General features: G+C 41.8%; 1 protein-coding gene across 1 annotated transcript in view; it reads left to right on the forward strand.

Moving 5' to 3' along the window:
- Positions 1-15409, forward strand: part of igsf9ba (immunoglobulin superfamily, member 9Ba) — a 64391-nt gene extending 48982 nt beyond the window's left edge. Inside the window, exons 14-21 of the mRNA XM_030067420.1 lie at positions 1133-1359; positions 3118-3202; positions 3433-3594; positions 3691-3736; positions 4622-4708; positions 5450-7075; positions 10250-10380; positions 10469-15409. Coding sequence (XP_029923280.1) covers positions 1133-1359; positions 3118-3202; positions 3433-3594; positions 3691-3736; positions 4622-4708; positions 5450-7075; positions 10250-10380; positions 10469-10677 — 2573 coding nt within the window. The 3' untranslated portion in view covers positions 10678-15409. The remainder of the gene's footprint in view (positions 1-1132; positions 1360-3117; positions 3203-3432; positions 3595-3690; positions 3737-4621; positions 4709-5449; positions 7076-10249; positions 10381-10468) is intronic.
- The last annotated feature ends 447 nt before the right edge of the window (positions 15410-15856 follow it).

Genomic DNA, 15856 nt, shown 5'->3' on the forward strand with positions numbered 1-15856 from the left:
GGCCGTGCTTACTGATGAACCGCCCTTCACAACTGAGTGCAGGATCACACTGTAAAACATGCAGATTAACGCTCACTCTGCCTTTAACTCACAATGGAGAAACTGATATATGAGCGAACTATGAACCAATCAAAGTGTGAGCTGTGAGGAATTGTGCAATTAATGAATTATTAAAACACTTTTTGGTCTGCAAGCTCCATGATGTCCTCTATGAAGAGTGATTGTTCTTGCTTCATGCTTTGCATCTCACCACACACCACTGAGAGTGTGACACTCCATGGATTTTTAAAAGCAAGAAAAGCCGTGAAACCAACCTGAAAATTGGTGTTTTAAGGAAGATCGATCCCAACGATTTGAAGAGGACAACTTCCTAATATTTATGGCCTTGTTTTAGACTTCTTAAATTCCAACCCCACTCTGCATTGCGACAAAGCAGGATTTTGAAAAACTGATTGGTTAAAGTTAATGCACCTAGCTCACAGAGTAGTTTTTATGTTTATGATACATTGCTGTTTACTGCTGTGCAATGCCTCTAATGTCAAGAAATTGGCAGTCTGTCATGACATTCAAGAGATTTCTTATTCAGTTTTTGGTTAGGTCATGTTTTATATAAATATATATTTGACCCTTGGGTAAAATTGTGAAATGGACTAATTTACAGCAGAAGGTGTATACATATATATTTCTATTCAGCATTATATGCCTGATAAAGAAAATTTCTCCATTTAAAGAATTTATTTATTTCAGAGAGATAGTGGGTAGTCCATACAACTTTAACATTTTTATTCTTTATTTAAGTTGGGAGTATACACTCAAGAGAAAGTTGTGGCAGGATTCAGGCACACACAGGGTTCAGTTGTGGTTCGGTGTTTGGGTGACTCAACTCTCTCAGGGCATACAAAACTTATCAAGTGCATCAGTGTGCCGTTTATTTGTCGCCAAAAAGTTTTTGGACACAGTTCCATCTTCAACAACCATCAGTGTCTGAGCTTTGACTCAAGTTAGTCATTGCAGTTTTGACCACATTTTGGTTCTCGGAGCATTTTACTGCAGCACACCATTCAAGAGTTTTCTGTCTGAACCATGTCTGAATTTGTGTTAAGTTGTGTTGTGTCTGTGTTCTCCTCCACAGGCTCTCCTCTGAGTACCCCAGAACCACTGGTGCTTCTTACTCCACCACGGTGCCTCACAGCCAATCGCACCCAGCACGGTGTCCTCCTCACATGGCTCCCTCCAGCCAACCACTCTTCACCCATCGACCGCTACATCATGGAGTTCCGCCTCGGGGAGAGATGGGAAGTCCTGGACGACCTGATCCCGTCCACTGAGACTGAGCTCATAGCCAGAGACCTTGTTCAGGTGAGCTTTGTACGCATTTTGACACAAACAAGTACTTGATGTTTAACATGATATGACATACAGTAGGTGATTTGTCATTTTTCAGCAGATGTCATGGCCTAATAGGAGCGATGATCCAGTTATCATCCCTCTCTCCCTAGTACAACTGTCTTCTTATAATTGTGTTTTTAAGTGTTATGACCTCTTATTATGTAACTGTTGCAGCCGGGTGTGGTGTAGTCAGTGCAGGTTAATTTCATCAGTCACATTACCTGCTCCACTCTCGGGTTACACTGAACATCTATAGCAAAAACTACATCTGTCGTCGTGTTTCCCCTAATATTTTTTGTTACTGAGGTGGCTTGGTCTGGGGTGTATTTTCAGCAGCACAGATGCTACTGAAATATTAAAGGAATATCGCAGGAATATTACAGGCAGCAATGTGTCTTCCACAACTACACGCTGCCGCTTGTCACTTTGATCATGAATAGAATTGAGTATTTTTAGTATGTAGTTAAGAGATCCAAGAGGAAAATAACAGAAAATAACAGAAGAGAAAATAACAGAAGAGCAGGACCAACAGAAAAAAGGCACAATGACAAATTCATCTGCTACTTCAGCACCACGGACAGCGCCATGGATTTATCAATACACAGCACAGTCAGGCTGCTGATATTTCAGAGCTGTCGGCTCATATTCAACTAAACAACCATTCTCTGCTACGAGGGGATACAGAGGGGGTACAGCAGGTTAACAAGGGGATGCATTTTGGTCATTTTGCTAACCAGGAGGCTGGCATCCCCCCTCATTGGCCCTCAAATTGCCCACTAATTACATGACATCATTTAGCAAAAACTTTTGTTTGAAGCTAAATACAAGAAGTACAGTCAGACATTTTTTTTTTTTTTTTTTAGAATTGACGCCATGGGAATTAGGTTTTATTGGCTAATTGACTGTCTAATTTTAAGGTGTATTATACTGAGGAGTTGAGGTTCAGAATCCCTAAACATTTTCTCCCTGATGCCGAAAGTATTTGTGAGGATAAAAACTCGGGAGCCACTTATTGTAAAGGTGGATAATTTATCCATCCTGCCTGAGGAAGAGCCCTACGTTTGAAATGCATTGCTGATCCTGTAATAAATATACAAGCTAATCACAGTGTTTTCTTTTTCTGTTTATGCTGCTTAATGTTTTTGTGCGGATAAAGCAGTTAATACATGGCTACGCTTTGCATTGAGGTGGCATCCAGCGTTTTTCTCTCCTCTCTTGTGGCCATAACATTATATTGAATTAAGAGGTCATTTTTCTATGTAATCCACATTCTTCATCATCTGCGGTGCTTTCTAAGAGAATGAAATTTATATACACACTGACTCTGGCCAGTTTCATTTCCTCTTGCCGGCCTCTTTGCATTTCAGGGTATTTCAATCACAGCTCACCCATAGACTCTGCCTTGCTCAAATTCACACAAAGGTAGTTTATAATACTTAAATAAATCAAATAACCAAATAACAATATGTAAGCATTTTTAGTTATTAAACTAGCCTCAAATTTCCATGCTCCTGCTATGGAGCCCAAAGATAGGCATAATAATACTGATAATAATCATAGTATATAATAATAATAGCATTAATTGCTATCATCATTATCATCATGTGTCACTTTTCAAAACACTGTGAAGAAGGGCTTTTTGTCTATCAGATGTGCTTAGTCATGAAGTAGTGAATTGTACACATGTGAGACAGTCTTAAAACGAGTGTGTTGGGTTCTCTCTCGCAGGAGTCCTGGTATGAGTTCCGGGTTATGGCTGTCATGGACGACCTGATCAGTGAGAGCAGCAACGTAGTGGGAGTGTCTAGCACAGGTCAGTTTCTACACAAGGAAATATCACAAACTAAACATCAGCATTACAATGGAAAAACACGTATTATAAATGCAATATGTATTTGAAATACTGCATTTTTAGATTTTTGACTCATCTAACAAATTGTCTATGTGTAAGGTCCTTCTGAAGAATAGCTTTGAGACTGTCCCTCGCTGTAGCCGCTAGGTTTCACCTGCCCCTCTTAAACTGGTTTACTTCCGCCTCATCAGATCCCTTCCCCCCTGCAGAGGTGGCTGAGGAGGGGCTGGCACGACCTGTGGTGGCGGGCGTCGTGGCAACTATCTGTTTCCTGGCAGCAGCTGTACTGTTTAGCACTCTAGCAGCTTGCTTTGTCAATAAGCAACACCGCCGCAAACTCAAACGCAAACCAGGTTGGCCCTCCTCTCTGACACTGCACACAATACACACTACTGTACATGATGTATCACACAAGACACACTAAATTTCTTCTTTTTTTGTCTTTGTAGATCCTCCCTTGTCGGTGACACACTTCAGGAAAAGCATAGAGTCACCGTAAGTAGCTTGTAGCCGCCAAAGCCAACACTAGAGCCCCTGCAGTCCACCAGAGGTGGCTAGTATTGTGCATGTTATTATGCATCTTACATGTTTCTCAAAAACTCTCCCCTGCGATGTGCTGTTACACAGCATACAATTGAGTAATATACAGTAGTAAACTTTCATTGTGAAGTAGCTGGCAACTTGCTAGCAAAACACTACCTTTTTAGTGGGATTGCCTATTTTACGCAGCACACATTCTTCAGTGCTTTTGAGTAAGAGGAAGTTTTTGTATAAAAGAATTCTAATTATATCCTGGATGAAGTAAAATATCGGTAGACATACAGAAGAAAACCAGGTGGAAGAAGCAAAACAGTGATTATTGACCCGAGCTGGTACTAGTCGTGCAGGAACATGTATAGTAGCAACCTCTAGCGGATCGGGGGCAGATTGAAGAGAGTTCAGAATAGTCAAGTCAGCATTTTAAGCACAGCCAAAGCTGTAGTCTCTATATTGACTTTTGATCTATCTGAATTCTTTAACTCCAAAGGCTGTCTGCTTTCTGCATGATGTTTAGTGTTAAAACATTAACCATTTATGTGTATCATTGAAGCTGCACATTTAATGTACAATATCAGCTCTGTGTGTTGTATGTGTGTCTGTCATGTATGTGTATAACTGCATTTCAGTATCAAAAGAAAACCAGTTGTGACAAATGTTCTGTGAAATTCCATTCCAGATTAACTGTTACTTGTGATTAGACTCAGTAGAGAGTCAAAGTTTTTGTCTATTTTTTTTTAGGCAGTCCAGGCAGGTCAGGGAATCCATACTTAGTCCTTCTGGCAAGGAGTCTTAGCATAGCAAAAGATGAACCAGGCCCATGTCGTTTGTCTCCCATCGCAGGCCTCCTCTCACCCCCTTGCCAGGGGTAGAGCCCTGCTGGGACGAACCTGCCAGGAGCAGTTACTTGCCTGCCCCCGCCAGCCCCCTGTGAGTGCCTGCCTGCACCAAAATACAGAGTGTGCTGCGCTGCACTGGCTTGGCTGCATGGTTAATGCATTGCATAGAAATGATCAACTGACAATGAGTATTCGCTTCAGTGTACTGCTGGCCTAACTGCATGCACAGACTTTCACACACCATACAGAGTTTAAATATGCATTGGCTCAGCTGCATGTACAGTACTGTGTATATGCTCTCTTAATACATGTATGTATCTATGTAACTACTGATCCGGTGACATAGTAATGTTGACTATGCTGCTCCTGGTGTGGGCAAATGAGGCCTGGTTAGATGTCATCTGCTTTTCTCACATCAGCTTTTGGTGCAGCATATGCAAATTGGCCTCTGTGATACCTGCAAATTGGTACCTGTGATACGGTTGTCATGGTTGCGTAGTTGGTTCTCCTGTCATCCCGTCACTCTGGCTTGGTTCATTAGCTGCAGTCCTATCAGGATGCTGCCGCCACCATGAGCTGATCATTTTCACAATGCAGTTCATTATGGCTGCCTTGATTTAGTGCTACGGCTGTGTATTGTCTCATCTGTTTAGCTCAGCAGTAAATCTCTATGGAAACTTGCTACAGAATTAGCTGTACTTAAGTTCTTTATCTTCATATTTAATACTTGTAGTTTCCCTTAAGTTTCCCTTGTAGTTTCCCTTTCCCTTAAGGTCTCGTTAGGCGTTTGTTAAATAATACCCGAGTCTTTTGTCTGTGTTTTCTCTGTTAGGTTATCGTCAGGGAAGATAAGTCCAGAGAGCTCCCCTCCATCTCGGCCCCGCTCTCTTTCTTCAGAGGGTTCCCAAGGTCCAGGCCTGTACGTCAGGAAGCTGCCTAGCCCTCAGCGAGAAAAGGAAAAAGAGCTCTCCTTCTACAAGAAAACCAAGCGTGCCATAGCCAGCAAGAAATACAGCGTGTCCAAACATGAGGCAGAGGTCACCACGCCTATTGAGCTGATAAGCCGCGGGCCTGATGGCCGCTTCGTCATGGAAACCAGCCCACCACCCCGCCGCATCCAGGGCTTCCCCTTCGCAGAGGAGTCTGACATGTACCCCGAGTTCCGGCAGTCTGACGAGGAGAATGATTTTGATCCCGGGCCTCTGCCCCCCATCATGCCCACGCTGCGGCCCCAGCTCTCCCCAACGTCCTCCAGCCTGGAGTCAACGCAGCCCCCCACCTACAGCCCCCGCCTACACAGGCCCATGGAAGGTATGAGCTTTGCGGAGGGCAGTGTGCTTCACGCCTCGGGGCAGGCCCCAGCCTCCCGCTACAGGGGCTTTCCCCAAGGCCCATTCTATGGGTATCTAGGCAGCCGCGGTGAATCAGGGATTCCGCCACCATTCTACATGCCTGACATCAGCCCGCGTAGCTCTGCTCTGTCCTCCCCCCCAGGCACCGCCGAGGGGCCATTTGGTTACCCCTCCATCCCGGAGGAGAGTGGAGAGATGGAGCACCATCAGTACACTGCCTCTGGCCATTCTCTGTCTCACACACACAGCCCTCCTCCTCGCTCACCTGAAAGCTGGCAGCCACATGAGTTCCCGTTCCTGGGTCTAGAGGGTCCACGGTTCATATACCCACCTCACCATCCCTTACACCATCCCCAGGACCTCCCCGAGCCACCCCCATACCCCCCTCACTCTCTCCCCCCTAGCCGCCTGCACCTCCCTCCCCTAAAGGATCCAACTAGCCCTGGACTCCTGCAGCTGGAGGTCCCTGTGGCTCCCCCAGGCAGAGACAGGCCCCCAGGGCCTCCGGTTAGGCGTTTAGCTATGCAACAGGCCCAGAGTCTCGGCCAGCTCAGACACACGGCCCACGGTGTGGGTGTACCAGTGTTGCCTTACCCTGACCCGGCAGCCCGTGCAGGGAGCCCAAGCACAGCCCCCAGTAGTAGCCCTCAGTCCTGGCTCAGCCCGAGGGCAGGGCGCCGGGCAGACCCCAGCCTCCCCCCGTTAGTCCTCCAGCCCTCCCGTCTCTCTCCACTCTCGCAAAGCCCCCTTAGCACCCAGCCAGGTTCCCCAGATATTTTAGTGCGGCCCCCTCCCCGTCCTAGCATCCTCCGCACCTCTCGGTCTCTGGAGATGCCCGAGATCACCCTCCAGCCCTCGGCCACTGTCAGTTTCTCCCGGAGGTCCTCCTTGACCACCTCTCCCACTCAGGGCCAGGGTGCCAGGCAGCCGAGCCCCAGTTACCACGCCCACATGTCCTATGCCTCCACTGCAGCCAGTTACCCCTCCCAGTCCCCTTCTCCCCCTGAGGAGGGCAGGGATGTTTTCGGGCAGAGGCCATCCCAGAGAAGGACAGAGGAGGAGATGCTACCCTCAGAGCCCTCTCAGCTCCAGATATCAGCCTCAGGGTAGGTGATCCATTCCAGTAGAGAATAGTCACATATTTATTTACAGAGGAGACTTCTCTCCTCATCAGCTCTCTATTCTAAATTTCCTCAGTATTTATCTACAGTTTTACCTGATGTTTTTATTTAGGCATAGCAAAGATGCATATTTTACAGTAATATGCAGAAAGCATGTAATTGCATTTAGCACACATTTACAGTTCATAAAAATGACAGTTCCTAAATCTTGACGATTCAATGGCATGTGAAAGGTGAATTTGATCTTTAGTTTCTGTAATATTGTCCTTTTGATTTAATGTCTCGTATCTAAAACTCATAAAAGCATATTTATTTATGATGCAAGCAGAAATATAAATATCATAAAAGTATGATGACAGGAGGAAAAAACCTATTAACTAACAGTTACTGGTATTAGGCTGTGCCATATATTTTTTTTTCTGTCCCCCACTGCAGCACTTTGAAATTGGGCATCTTTTTTGTAGCTAGGTTTAAATTAGATTTGCTGAAGTGTGAAATTCTAAATCAGTAAAATCATAAAAGTGAAAATGGAATGTGTGAAGACACATCATAACCACTTCATATTTGATAAACATTTATGTACGTCTTATTATGTTATATTAACCTAAACAAATCAGAGATACTATGCTACCTCAGTTTAAGCCAGTTTATTTATTTATTTATTTATTTATTTATTTATTAATTAGGAACAGCATTAGACATGAGTGGAAGGGCAATTTTTAAATTTCAATTTCATCCAATATTTGGGGAGAACAAAGCCCACATGTACCTGTTATTAATCCAGGAAATGTTTTGTAAGGCCTTTGCAGATATACAAAGGCGCCTGAGAAATATACAGCTGTATCCCATAGTATTTCTATACTGTACACATTCCTGCGCCCCCTCACACCCACCTCACCACCCTCTTTGAATGCTACAAAATGCGAACATAGCTTGAGCCATCAAGCAGGGACTTGCTCCTGCAATATCACTGGCCTTTGTGGGAAAGTAGCATTTAGGGCTGCTGCTTTATACAGGGTAAGGGTCTTGACCTGATTTGTTTTTGATTGATCTCAGCTATCTGGGCAGCGTTGTTGTGACCCGGTCCCCTACGCCGCAATAGGTAAGGGTCGGACCCATGTCTGAGAGGGGAGGGGTCAGCAGGGGGAGGGCTCTAATCACTCTCTCCTTTAAAGGGGAATCGCTTTGGGTTGTGCCTCTGTACTGGATTCAAGTGAAGTACAGCTAATGGTAATGGTTGCAGGACACATTCTCAATACAGATCCAAGGCACAGTAAGCCTGCTGTAGTGTAGGCTACAGTAATTATGCTTGTGAGCAACATGGGGAGCGGTTTTGGACTGTGGAGAAGCATTGGATTTTGTCTGTTATTGTGGACTACACACATGTTTCCCTGCACAAAAAAAGCCTTGAATCAATAGAGGACCCATATGACTGATAGACTGGAGTATTCCCCTTTAAAGTTTTGTTCCATGTGCAAAATGCCATGCATGCATTCTCTAAATCTCTCTCTTTGACCAAACAAATAACAACAATTCTCAAACTAAATTCTTTGTCACATTTGTTGTCCTAAGTGCTTTCGTTTTCTGTCATGTGACTGTTTTTAATGGCCATTTCCTCTTCCTGTCATGTGACTGTTCTTTAACGGCCATTTCCTCTTCCTGCCATCTCCTCCCGTCAGCATGGTGAAGCCTCTGTACGCAGTGTTCATGTTTATGGAAGTGTGCTGTACAGTGTTCATGTCTATTGAAAAGTACTATACTTAACAAGCTGTGGCCTCTGCACACAGTATTTGTGATAAAGGAAATGTGCTCTATCTGTCCAGGACTGTTGTAATTCTCAGATTTGTCTCCCCCTCTCTGCTAATGGCTCTCAATCTCTCTCTCCACAGTGACAAATGATGGACAGCATCTTGAAAGCTTTGTGTTTCTATGCCTTTTGAAACAATACATGTTTGGCACAACAACTTGACTTAATGAATCATTAAGTCATGTTTTGACGCTGTTGTATTCCGTTCTTTGAAAGGCAAAGACATTGAGCTGTCATTGAGCCTCATGAACCTGAACTTACATGTTTAGTGTTTGTGAGGTCATTTGGATATTATTAATTTGTTCGCATCTTTCTATGAGAGATGGACAACAAAACAAGAGTATTCGGTATGAGGTAAAGCTATTTCTAAAACAGACTGCATACCATGACAATGAAGATATTGTAACGTGATATGTAATAGACTGATTTTTTTCTTTTGATTATTTTCCATTCAATCTAGCATGTCGCTCATGAAATGAAAATAGTTCTTGCAGGTTTCAAAAAAAGCGATTCCTGTTTATTTTCCATACATATACTTCTATGCCAGGACGCCTAAAAAAACTGGCAGAAAGACTCTCGTGCACTGAGAGAAGATAAACTGTAATCAGCGATATTGGAGGAACTTAACACAGAATTCACCTTACTATGGGGACAGAGATTTTACAGTTCCAGAAATTATTTTCATTTTATGGGTTTTACACAGCAAAGAGAACAATATTCCTCACATTTCCAAAACAGTCACTATTTAAAGGCCCAATCCCAAGTAGTGTGCAGTGCACTTATTGACTAAACTCTCGATATAATGGGCACAAAAAGCTAAAGTTATCTGTTCACATGTTTATTATTACAAAATGTTCCTGCTTTTGAGTTGTGATGAGAACTGAAAGTTGCAGGACTTTGTGATATTTTGTATCAAATCTTGCCCCTCAAGAATCAATGCATGTCACCAGAATTGATATAAATTGTGGATTGGGGCTTTAAATTATTGTTTGTTTGAGAAGTAACTCTCAAAAAGCCAATAATTTGATAAAGTACTCTGCCAGCCAATGTGAACTGATCAATCAATCTTTCTTTCTGTCCTTCCATCTTTCTGTCTTTTTTTCTTTCTTTCTTTCTTTCTTTCTTTCTTTCTTTCTTTCTTTCTTTGTCTAAATTTTATCATCCATCAATGCAGGTAGAAATGGAAATTCGTCTTAGTGAAAGGGCTCATTAGAAGTACAAGAGCTCATCAAATTATATGATGGAAATAGGACTGAAAAGACTCATTCTTGCTTTTCACTTTGAGGAGGTAGCAGGCGTGGCTGCAGGATTAATGTAAAACACTGTATGCTGTGCCTCTCTCCTCTTCTCAGGGAACCTCTAGGTGCGTCTAGTGATCCTGCCGGGTCTGAGAGCTTACCAGCACTGCTACACCACTGTATTACTAAAGCCAAGGGAGTGGCTGCCAACAACAATAACAACACAACCTCCAGGAGGAGAACAGGTCGGTGTGACAATCAGAACAAAGCAGCAGCAGATTAACCTGGAACATGTGGGTGCATGGCTCTATTGACTCTCTGTTTCCCTACCAGGTGTGTCTGCCTCTCAGACCCAGCAGCAATCTCAGACACCCCAAGAGGGAGAGCATCTCGACTTCCACAGAAAGAGGAAAAGGCAAAACAAGAAGAACCCCTATCTGTATTTGACCTCCTTCCTGCATCGCAGGCAGTCTGAGGAGGACCAGACAGGCATTCTGGCCAGTGCAGACTCCGAGGGCCCAAATTATGGGACTCTACGCTGACCCGTTTGCCCACCACTGTCACTGACAGGCCAAGCCATTGGACTCGACTAAAACTGATCTCCCGCCCCACAACCCCCCGACCCCCATCTCCTCCGTCCCGCCTCAACCCCGATCTCTCTATCAAGCTAATACATTTCTTTTAATCTCTAATACTCATCGTTGTATGGGAGTGGGAAACATCAAGCTGAATACTCCAGGGTTGGAAACCTGTCTCCGGCATCTTTCCACTTGTTTGAAGACAAGAACAATGGCTTTTCTGAGTTGTCACCACTACTTGTCTCTAAGGAATTTCACTTGAAAATGCTCTGAAAATATATAATGTACATAAATAGTAAAACAAGGGAATTAAGCTTCCTCCTACAGTAATAAAAATGTGTTGGTTGAATATGTCACAACACGTAAAATTTTCACTCACTGATCATTGAGGGGTCCATATCTTTCGGTTTTTCAGTGATACAGTGTACTGTTAAGCCTGGTGCGTCCTTGGACAGGGACATGAGTCTACCTTTCCTACAATACAAAAAGTGTCAGTATCAAACACAGGGTTCTTATCACAAATATACCTCAGAGTAAACGCAGAGTTGCTGTAATTCTTGTGGTATACTGTACGTACTTTACCTTTTTGCATATGAAACGTATGGGTAAAAAGGTTTATATCACACACCGCACTCATGACAGGATAACACGGCCTAAGGTTTATCTGATTTCCAAGCTTTTTATTATCAGTTTTTACTGGCATGTTTTGTTTATTTTGATTTGTTATCCAGTACCAACCATCAGATGACACGGTCTTGACGTTACTGCTCGATGGCCGTGTGTGTTCACACTCGTCATCGTGGCGTAACGTTAAGGCGCAGACCACAGCCTTCAGTCTCACTGAAATAATTTGGGACTCACACGCTCAAAAGGGGTTCGACTTGTAGGGTTAGAACAGGGTGATGACTTGTGATGTGTATTGTAGTATGTATTTCATTAATACGGGATCATTTGTGAAATGTGGCACATCTCTGTGTGCCTTTTTCTGCCTTTTCTCTTTTTTTTAATCTAAGTATCAACTGCCTTTTCCTTCGCCTTCTCATATCTGTCTCTTCGGGGAGTGAGGGACTCCAGTGATATCTGTGTTACGGTTTTATTTTCTCTGCCAAGGACACATGAGAGAAAATGCTTCAGAGGATGCATTACTTTTTTAAATATATTTTAAATGGGTACCTGCTTTGACTGTGTATATTTCAGTACTAGAACACAACCATCATACCCGTGAAAACAATAGTGAAAAGTAAAATTGTTGTGGGTTACAAAACATAAGCCTTCAAGCTTAGATTTGAAATTGCAAATAAATCGGCGCGTACGTATAATGTGAGTGGAGAAGTACAGGAGCGCTGTACGTTAATATTCATGCAGAAGGAAAAAGCAGGTGCAGGCACTGATGTTTCGCAACAGCTGCTGATCGCAGTTGCCTCATAAAGTTGGAAAAAAAAAAAAACAAAATAAAAAAAACAAACATTAATAACTATTGCCGAGGAGCTTTGCTGTAATTACAAATAATGGGAAATATTTAAATGGTGGCCAACCTGACTGTTTATCTCTTTAACAACTGTATATTACTTGCTAGCTATCTCTCTGTATGTTTGTTGATTTTCAACACTAACCGATAATGAATGTATGTTTTGCTGTACAGGAAATGAATGTCCCGATGTCACAGTACATTGAATGACCCATTATTTTGTTGACAGTGCGGCTGTGATTGGCACGACGACCAGTTGGCACAATAACTCTAAATTGTTTTACTTCTCTCTGTTATTCCTGTATTCACTGAACAAGAAGTAATAACCGGTGGGCCCACACAGCTTTTGAGCCAAGCTCCCTTCATTCTTAACAGCTACAAAAAAACAAATCGCCATCGTTACTGTTTTCCTTTTACTTCTTTAAAGCTAGGTCAGCCATTAAAAGACATATCAAGATATAGATTTCCATATACTACAAACAAATCAGAGGCTTTCTAACGAATATCCACCTGAATTGAACTGATTCAATTTCTGCTTACACTGAAATCCCAAACTCTTCTGAAAAGTGAGAAAGTGATGACTGCTTGAAAGTGAGTTGCTAGAATTTGATGGATCAAAGTGCATATTCTACTTAAAGAACTGGTTTCATGTAAGATACGGGGGAGATTAAAAAAAAATCTATATTTGTTATGTACTGTACATGGTGTGTATTGTATTTGTAAAGATAAATCCAACCATGTTTTACAGGAAGATGTTCCGTGTATAAGGATGTATGAAAAGATGGGTGGATTCCAAGGAAAAAGAAATTAGATTATATATAAAAAGTATTTGCTTACAGTACGGCTTTAAGTGGACAATGTTTTTAAAACATTTTAAGGTGCCTCGTTTGTCATACTTTAGCAGACGTTATTTTAACTCAGAAGAAAATAAACCTAAATGTTAGTACCGTACAATGTATTATTGCCATAGCCCGCTGGCTGCACAAGTTGAGTAGTATTTTCTCTGATGTATAGTATGTGAATGCCCATTCTAAAAGCTTTAGAAGCAGAAACGTGTCGCCCTCTATAACCTTTCTGGAACAAGGAATACAGTATTTTCCCCTCTCATGAGCACACATGTAGATTCACTCGAGATCTCCTGCCTTCAGGTGTCCAAAGCAAATAAACTGAAGGAAACTTTTCTAAGAGTCACAGACATGTCATAGTCATGTACAATATGTGCTGTGGAAGAAATTGTGTTTACATTAGTTTGATAAAGAAAAAAAAAAGTGTGTTAGGGCATAGTTGCTTTGAGCATTACAACTTGGTGCTATGTTTAACTTTGTGGTGCTGTAGAATAGAGGTCTAAGATTTTTTTTTTGTTTGGTTCGTTTGTTTGTTTGTTTGTTTGTTTTTCCACAAGCAACTCTTCGGTCCTCTGTGTTTGACAAAACTAATCTAGCTCCGTGAGACACTAGGTCTTTATCATGACAGTATCATGGTGTAATGACAGTGATAGACAATACTGAACAAAATATTAGTATAACCTCAATAATAGAGACTTGTGATGCTACATTCAAATGAACTCAAGATGACCTATTTCTATAGTGTGTTTGCAATGTCTGTCTGTGCTTCCAAGGTACCCTCTCTAAAATATCTTTTGTGTTGATATTGAGAATATTAACCCAGCCTAAAAGGAGAAACATAACTGATTGTCACCACCAGTAACCTGATTTAGATTTAGCGTCGGCACTCGCAACAAAACAAGTGGGAGGGAATCTGAGAGCATGGTCAGGTCATGAGGGGATCTTTCCACACACTTCCTATAGGTCTCAAGTGGTTTGACAGCACTGTTTCAAGCACACTACTGCAGGGGCATAATCTTACCACATTGTTTCAACACCTTTGATGATAAAAACTCTTACTAGTACTGTACAGTATAGCCATGAGCATTCATCAAGACCACATTTGTATTTATGCTGAATCTCCTAGTAAAGGTATTGGGAAAGCTATTACTCATACATCCTCTCCATGTAGGATTTTACAAATGGATGTAGTCTTCCGGGCTCTTTTGCATATTCAACAAAAACATGTACAGTGTTTAAGAGGGCTGCTTTGGACGTACTGTTAGATCAAGTTTTGTTTTCCAATTTTCTGCTTACAGCTTTTAGTGCATCACTAGGTGCTGGTAGGATAATACTTAGAACCGATTTGATTTTTATTGTATTAATCTTGCATGTAGAGACAATACAAAACGCCTATTTAGCAATCATTCATGGACATCCAAACTGGTTGTTATTGGACAGAAAATAGAATATGTAGTATTTTCTATATTCTCTGTTTTTTCATGTGTACCAGCACTGAGAAACTAGAATGTATTATTATCGTAGGCTACAATAAGCACTACATTGTTGACTGTTTTAGCTACTGCTCATACTCAAGCAAACCAAGTAGTGCTTAAAGGAAGAAAATTTACTACATTTCATATCATTTTCATCCATTGAACTCTGTGCTGTACATCACATGTTTACATTCTGAATTATGTTGTTTTTTTGTGCATAATCTGTTTTCATGATGTTCTCTCAATTGAAACATGTTTCGACAATGTTCATATGTAAATATTTCAAAGCAAAAACATATAACTCCTTTCTTTCTTTCTTTCTTTTTTTTTTTTTTTACTTTTATTTTAAAATGATAACCTGATGGTTTTTCTTTGTATTTTTTTTTTTCCAGATTTGTCATTCTGTTATTGTCATTCACATCAGGTATTACGCTTCACTTAACTTTTTGTGAGCAATTAACTCATACTGTATGGTGCTGTACCAAAGCCTTATGTATAATACTTGTATTAGTTTTCTTGTTTGCCACTGCTGTCCAGTGAATTCTGTATCGTCTGAGATCATGTCTTACTCACTCTTCATGTTCAACTGCCATGGAACTTTGTTCTTCAGAATAAATAGATACCGAACAAACAAAACTGTAAAAACCCTCTGGCCTGTTACCAGCTGTGGCCTGGATAGTGACAGTCACAGTCACAAGCCTTTAGGGAAATGCATAGGCTTACTTCTGGTGGCTCATCATGACGTAGACATGGGCCTAGCACATGATCTATGCTCTATCTATGGCATGTCTGTGAGAATATGAAAGCAGTGTTGTATTCATGTCACCATATCATTTCAAATGCTTAGTCCCATGCAAAATTTTCCTCTCAAATTTTTGTATTTTGATATAATAAAAAAATCAAAAGAGTCTCTTTTTTTTGTGTGTCGTTTTGTCTTTTGCTTCGCTTTGATCCAGGCGGTGAAGGTGTAGTTCAAATGCTGGACACAGGGTGTAAGTGTTGGGTAGAGAGTGGGGAAGATACCATCATGATGGAAGCACTTTAATCAGGTCAGATTTTTATTTATTCTGAGACACATAGCAGGTTACTTTTAGCTAAAGCACAATGTTTTCAATTTGTTCTCTGCAAATAACTATTCTTTTAAAGCCACAACACAATCTCAGACCAAACGTGCAAGTTTGTTTAAGGTAGATCAACAACTTGCATGTGAAATGATTAATATCTCCCCCTCTCTGCCATATGCGGTGTGTAGTGGGCGAACCAGAGAACAGGGGGGGAAAAAATCACTGACATGAAAAGATGAGGTCTGTCAGAATGACCTTTGTACTTTTAAACAAATTCCTCCTCGCAGGCTT

The sequence above is a fragment of the Myripristis murdjan genome, chromosome 13, assembly GCF_902150065.1.
Source record: "Myripristis murdjan chromosome 13, fMyrMur1.1, whole genome shotgun sequence".
Taxonomy (NCBI): Eukaryota; Metazoa; Chordata; class Actinopteri; order Holocentriformes; family Holocentridae; genus Myripristis; species Myripristis murdjan.